This window comes from Mastomys coucha, unplaced genomic scaffold, assembly GCF_008632895.1.
Source record: "Mastomys coucha isolate ucsf_1 unplaced genomic scaffold, UCSF_Mcou_1 pScaffold19, whole genome shotgun sequence".
Classification (NCBI taxonomy): domain Eukaryota; kingdom Metazoa; phylum Chordata; class Mammalia; order Rodentia; family Muridae; genus Mastomys; species Mastomys coucha.
In genome coordinates, this window is record NW_022196901.1 from 2469507 (window position 1) to 2476225 (window position 6719).

The window sequence follows — 6719 nt, forward strand, 5'->3', positions numbered from 1 at the left end:
AAAAAAAAAAAAAAAAAAAAAAAAAATCCCTGGAGGAACATTAAGACCATGAAAAGGCAAAGTAAATAGAAAAGATTGTATGGCGTCAAGTACATCCAAGATGCTGCTCCAGGCTTATTTCAGGGGAAATAACTGTTATCCATACAAAATACCCACGGAAGGAGTTGCAGAGACTAACTATGGGGCAGAGACTGAAGGAAGGGCACTCTAGCCTGTCTCCTGAGAGCCTCTGACAGTACCCAACTAATACAGAAGTAGAGGCTCACAGCCATCCATTGAACTCAGTATAGGGTCCCCAAAGAAGGAGTTAAAGAAAGGACTGAAGGAGCTGAAATTGCTTCTCAAGCTTGTTTTGTTAACCAGTGTCATACTGTGGAATAACTCCAGATTTCAGGAACATTTCAAAGATAACATAGGTATTCATTTGTACTCTGGAGCCATTTGCTCCATTGCTAACATCTCTACAAATCATACAAAGAAACTAGGGCCATCCAATTGGGCTCAGTGAGTAAAGGTGCGCGCCTTGTAAGCCTGGAGACCTGAGTTCAAGGACACACAGATGTGGAATGAGAGTTGACTACACACTGTCATTCTTTGACTTACACTATGACATGTGTAGACCTGTAGATACACATCATACTCACAACAATAATACATTAAATTAGATAAACTTCTAAACCTAAGAAACCAAAATTAATGTATTGCTTTAAACTAAACTCCAGATTTTCTCAGGATTTACCTAGATTTTACACTAATGTCTTCTTTGTGCTCCAAGATCTTGTGGGATTCTATATTGCCTTTAGTCATCTTGTGTCCTTAATCTGCAACAGGTCTTAGTGTCTGTCCTTGTTTGTCATGACCTTGGTGTTTTTGATGAAGGCTGATCAGCATTTTATGGGACACTCCTCAATTTGTATTTTGTGTGTGTGTGTGTGTGTGTGTGTGTGTGTGTGTGTGTGTGTGTGTATGGTTCCCACACACCAAGGATGGGTGTGGATCTTGGAAGACAGCCTCAACTGTTGGGCCTCACCTTCAGCTTTGTTTTGAGGAAAGTCTCTTGTTTACCATGTCATATGCCAGGTTAATTGGCCATGAGTCATGAGCGCCCAGGAATTAACTTCCATCTGCCTTCCATCTCACCTCAGATGGGAATTACAGATCTATGCTACCACATGGTAATTTAGCTTTATTGATCCTAGTCCTCATGCTTGTAGGTCAGGTGCTTTATCTACTTCACTACCTTCCAAGCCCCAGCATGGATTCTGTGTTTATTTCTTCTGATTGTCTCCTTCCATGAAATCACATTTTTCCTGATTTCTGGAGTATCACTTTATCCTAGATTTTGTGGAATCTTGCTGGCCACTCTTTTAAGTCCTGGACCAGTTTCTTCTACTCTGCAATATCCATAATGTTGCTGATCCCACAAATTTCATCTTCTTCCATGAGGATACAACTTCAAATGTCTAGAAACACCTGACCTCAGTATTTATGTCTAATTAACTAATTAACTATGTGCCTAATCAAAACTTCCTTTTTACTGCCATTGAAATAAATAAATCATTCAATGAAGTTACTTAGGGAAGAATTTTTTCTTTCAAGAACAGCTAAGAGAAAAAAAGATATTCTGTTTACTAAATTCCTAGATACTGAGAACCTGAAACTCAGATATTGCCACTTAAAAGTTAAGGGGCATTCCTAGCTCTATAGCTACTCTGCAGCTACTCTGGAAAATGTGGACACCTAGTATGCTTATGAGCTACAACAGTTGTCACAATGCTGATAGCCTTGTCTAGGATATAAATATCTTCTATTGTTGGTTGATACTTTCTCAGAATAAAGACCTTTCCCAGCCAGACTGAAAGGACTCAAGTATCTATTCACCATAATAATTCCCCCTACCCTCTCTCCTGAGATCTTGAAGATAAGGTTGCTTAGATTTGTGAACTACTTAAAACTTAAAATTCTCTTCAAAGGAAAAAAGGTTATAACTTACAACCTCATGTTTTTCATTTAATGTGTTCCAAGAGTGAATTCCTTCATCAACATCTTTTATGTTTTCCTCACTAATATTTTTACAATACTACATGGGAGTCTTACTCTTAAACTCAAGCAAAATTGAGGACAACTATACTATAACACCTAATAGCTCCAGACACGTTAACAGCGGCCCAAACAACCTGCCAAGTACTCACAGAAACTTGTTTCTGTGTTTTCTAGGACACTGCAGTTCCAGCCAACTCTTACCATAGCATATACAGAGCTATGTTGAAAAGGTGTTATTGACTAGCCACCCTGACTCCATCTTAAGCTCAGAAGCCATCTTTTAGTAGAGACAAATTGGGTTCATCCATGTTTATGATTAAATCTGGTTTTCAAGAATTGGGCTATGCCCAATCTGTCAACTTCACTATAAATGGTTCTGTGCTGCCTATTCCAGGAAATGACAACCATGGCCTTTGTTTCAAAGAATTATTATGACCACCTGCTGTTATGACTAGCTTATGCCCACCTTGCAACCATGTCTGTTACAGAGCATTATGACTATGCTTTTATGCTTATGATCTGCTTCTATAACCCTGCCTGTTTCCCTACCAAATACCCCAGTTAGAAGTCCCCCTACTCTGAGGTATAAAAACTTTTTTTTCCTTCTGTTCAATGGTGACCTCTTGAACCCCACCTTAGGGAGAGGCAGCCCATGTACATGAATAAGAAAGCTCGCTCTGTTGAATTGCTGGCTTTAATTATATGGGCCGTGATGAGTTATTTCAGTGGTCTTTCCTCCTGTCATCTTTGGGACTAACAGTTATCGCCCTCATAGGCAGGGATCATATATAGTATATAAAAGTAGTTACAGGAGCCAAGTCATCATTTTTCACTCTCGAAAAAGATTTTTGAGACCGTAGTTCTCAGGGGTGATTTGAGGCAAGGGAATGGGGCAGACAGTGAAATTCAGAAGGCCTTTGCAAAGGCTACAAAATTAGCATATAAATAAAAAGAACACGTTGGCAAAAATGAAGGCCAGAGCAACCTCTCTCTAATCCTTCCCCTTACCCCAACCTCTAGAGACCAGGGTACCAAGGCCAACTGGATTAGCATAGAGGACCTAGGTTATTACAATCCCCCCCCCCCCCGCACAGTCCCCTGGATGGGATTGAGCAGCACACGAAGTTGTGCGTAGAACTGCAACAGGAGAGCACCTATAGAAAAATCCACATGATGCAGATGACACCCCCCCAAAGCATGTCTAGCTGATTAAACACCCCAACTCTTTCCAGCTTTAAGTGCATCTTTTCTTAATGAACTAACTGTCTCTGCTTGTGTTGGAAAAAATTCTCTCTGCCCCAATGTTGTACTTGATCTGTTGACTTCTCACATAAATGCATAATTTGTCAGATGTTCTTTCTTAAATAGTGTTTTTGCTGCATCAATTTTAAAAATATATTTTAGGTAAATAAGAGTTCATTAGTGTGTCATCATGGTTTGTTGTTTTGCGTGCCAATATAAAATGTCAAAGGCCCTTTTACTTGATTTTTAACTTTAAATCTCTAATTTAAATATTGCTATGCTTTTTGTTTAAGCTCAAGAGCAGTTTTATTCATGTTTAGAAGGAAAAGAACAGGGGCTGGAGAGATGGTTAGGTGGTTAAAAGCACTGACTGCTCTTCCAGAGGTCCTGAGTTCAAATCCCAGCAACCACATGGTAGCTCACAACCATCTGTAATGGGATCCAGTGCCCCCTTCTGGTGTGTCTGAAAATAGCAACAGTATACTCACATACATAACATAAATAAATAAACCTTTAAAAATGAAAAGAACAAAACAAACCCCAAGAGAGGGAAGCTATAAACCTCAGGAGTTGGCCAAAAAAGGACAATGGAGAAAAGAATTTAAAAAAAAAAAAAAAAAAAGACATGCTGTTTGATCCAGCATGGAGGTCAGATTCATGGCTGACAAACATCCTCATGGTGGGAATAGGGGAGGGCTTTAGAGAAAGTTTCAGGAGTCCTAAGTGTTGGGAAAAGCATGCTTATAAAAGAGACAGAAAGTTCGGTAGAAGTGGTCAGACCTGAGAGATTCATGCTTGCAGCTGAGTGAGCTAGTACTGAACCTGGGGCAGGTATTCTGGGAAGACAAACTACATCATCTCAGGAAGGGACTAAGTATTTTGTCTTTCTCTCTAGGTTGGCTTCCTTGGAATAGCCCCTAGCCACAAATTCCAATCTCTTGACCAGAAGTAGTTTTTATCTTAACCTGGCTTTCTTGCAACTCTAATATGTCTCCCTCTGAAGAGGTAACCCTAGAATCATTTAGGATCCAGATCAAGTATGAGCGGTCCCTGAGACATCATCTCCAGCCTCTGTCAATGAGGGGGTTGTAAAGATGCAGAAACTGGTCACTTTTCTTTGGAGGTCTTTTTATATTAAACTAGGTAGCCAGTTTATACCTCCAGCTCTCATCAATACAGTTTAGGTAGTAGAAAGGAAGAAGGAGTCTAATATTAACTAGATTTCCCCTAAAACATCAAGAATCTTTAAAAATGTCTTAACCACCACCACCAAAAGACAAATTTTGAAAGGGACAATTGAGCCAGCCAGGATGCCCCAACCAAAAAGCCAGTGTAGGACAGCCATAGCACTCTGCCTGATTTCAGAAGTCACTTACCCTTTTCAACATATTTTGCTTCGATTTTCCGCTTCCAGTGATGGTGGGTTTTAGTTTTATAGTCAGAGAAGCTGATAATCAGCTGGATGAGAGCTACAGAGAGGAAAACGGGCAGGAGGATCTGGCTCCATGCCCTCAGCCAGCACATGGCTCCTCTCTCCCGCTGGGCACTGGATTAGACAGGATACTCCTGCTCAAGGACCCTGCCCAGCCCTGGGCGCTAGGCCCTCCTGTTCTGACCCTTTCATGCCAGCATAATTAGCAGAATCTTAGAATGTTCTGGCTAGCATGAGAACTTTGAGACCGTACTCCGGGTGCGCACTAGTCTCAAGCCCTGAATGCCATGTGCAGTTTGTCCACTGGACTTGATCAAAGTCTCTTTCTCTGCCCTCGAAGCCTACTTTGTTTGTTTTGTTCTTCTGATATATTGTTGACTTTTGATAAAAGGACTAAGTTCTAATTTCCAGCGTCCATAGTATATAATAAAGTAGTTGACCATTCAGGATAGCCTGCCTCAAATACAAATGAATCTCTACCGTCGCACCCTGCTCGGGGTGGTACACAGGATGCAGTGGAACTCACTGTCTGAAAACTCCCAGTTCTGCCCTTGCCTTGGCTGGGACAGTTGGTGCGTTCTAACGCAGCTGATCAACATATGGTGTGTTTCAGGTAGTATACAGATGAACCTCTTATTTTTATAATCTTTTAGTATTTAAAATTACAACAATGATATAAACTTTTCCTTTAAAGTAAATCTATGTTTTTTAAAAAACAGACTTTCAGATATGTAATAATTGTACACAACTAAAGGACTTGGAAGGAATTGGGGGAGGTTGGTCTAGAACAACTGAAACCAGAACACTACTGACTCCATGTGAGCATGGAGAATGAATGTCAAGTGATGGGAGACTGATGGAAATGTGTCCTTCAGCAGTGACCATTCTGTTTGTCTTTAAAAATGGATGATGGTTTCCCATATTCCTCCTCACGTACTGATCTATATTGTGACTTACTAATCTACTATGGACCATAAGTAAGGAGGAAAGACATGACCAAGAATTCAGGTTTTTTTTCCATTGTCTATTTGTTAAGCATACACCAAACAGAGGATGGTTTGCTGTAGTATGAAATGTGCTTTCACAAGCAAGAGAGGCACAAAAGCAAAAGGAGAAAATGAGCAGGGATATCAGGAGCCCAGTTATGGAAAAGTAAAGTCCAATAGGAAGTAAGTCCTGAGGAAAAAAATCATTGTTAGTATAAAAAAAAAAAAAGAATAGTAATGAGCTGTGATGCTGTGCTAATCGGGGAGACAACCATTTACCCATTTACAAAAGAAACAAATGCACACACACACACACACACACACACACACACACACGCCCCTTCATCATCTCAGTAAGTGTGCTTCTTGCTGCTCATTAGCTCTTATGGCACAGCTCTTGACATGGAAGTGGAGCCTGAAATATTAGACCTGAGAGACTCAAGGTGTGGAGTTCTTCCTAGCTCGGGGCTGGGCAAATGATCTAAGAATATGCAATCCAAGTCACTCTTAGAACTTTTACAGAAGGTTGGAATACAAGTCTGGTTTCAGACTTGGAAGGATTTGATCTCCGTGGCTGCTAAAAGCCACCGTGACATAGAGTAGGGCAGTGAAAGATCAAAGCATAAGTGCCTGATGACCTCAGCTTTTGTGGCTCAGGCTCCTGCACCATATTCATCCCAATGCTATGCTTCCTGCAAATGGCTCAGTCAAGACTAAACACGGTAGGGATACTAATATGGACTGCCTCCAGTGGGAGATTTTGGCTTACAGACTGCCCATAAATCTATTTGAAAGTTTCTTGGAACCGTGAGGTGTTCTGAACCTCCGCCAGCCAATACTTCTGTCTTCTCTGCTTCACAGGTGTTAGTGTTGTATGAGTGTTTAAAGGCTCTCCTTGCCTTCTCTAGCTCTTCCCCTTCCATCTTTCCCAACAGTGCCCTAATTGACAGCCTGCATGTATAATCCTATTTGGGCAGATGATTCTTCAAGGACCCAAACTAACACAAACACTGATG

At 40.9% G+C, this 6719-nt stretch overlaps 1 protein-coding gene across 1 annotated transcript in view; it reads right to left on the bottom strand.

Annotated features, from left to right (window-relative positions):
* The window catches only part of LOC116097458, a 63639-nt gene extending 58721 nt beyond the window's left edge, over positions 1-4918 (bottom strand). The window contains exon 1 of the mRNA XM_031379961.1: positions 4662-4918. Coding sequence (XP_031235821.1) covers positions 4662-4809 — 148 coding nt within the window. The 5' untranslated portion in view covers positions 4810-4918. The remainder of the gene's footprint in view (positions 1-4661) is intronic.
* Between the last annotated feature and the right edge of the window lie 1801 nt (positions 4919-6719).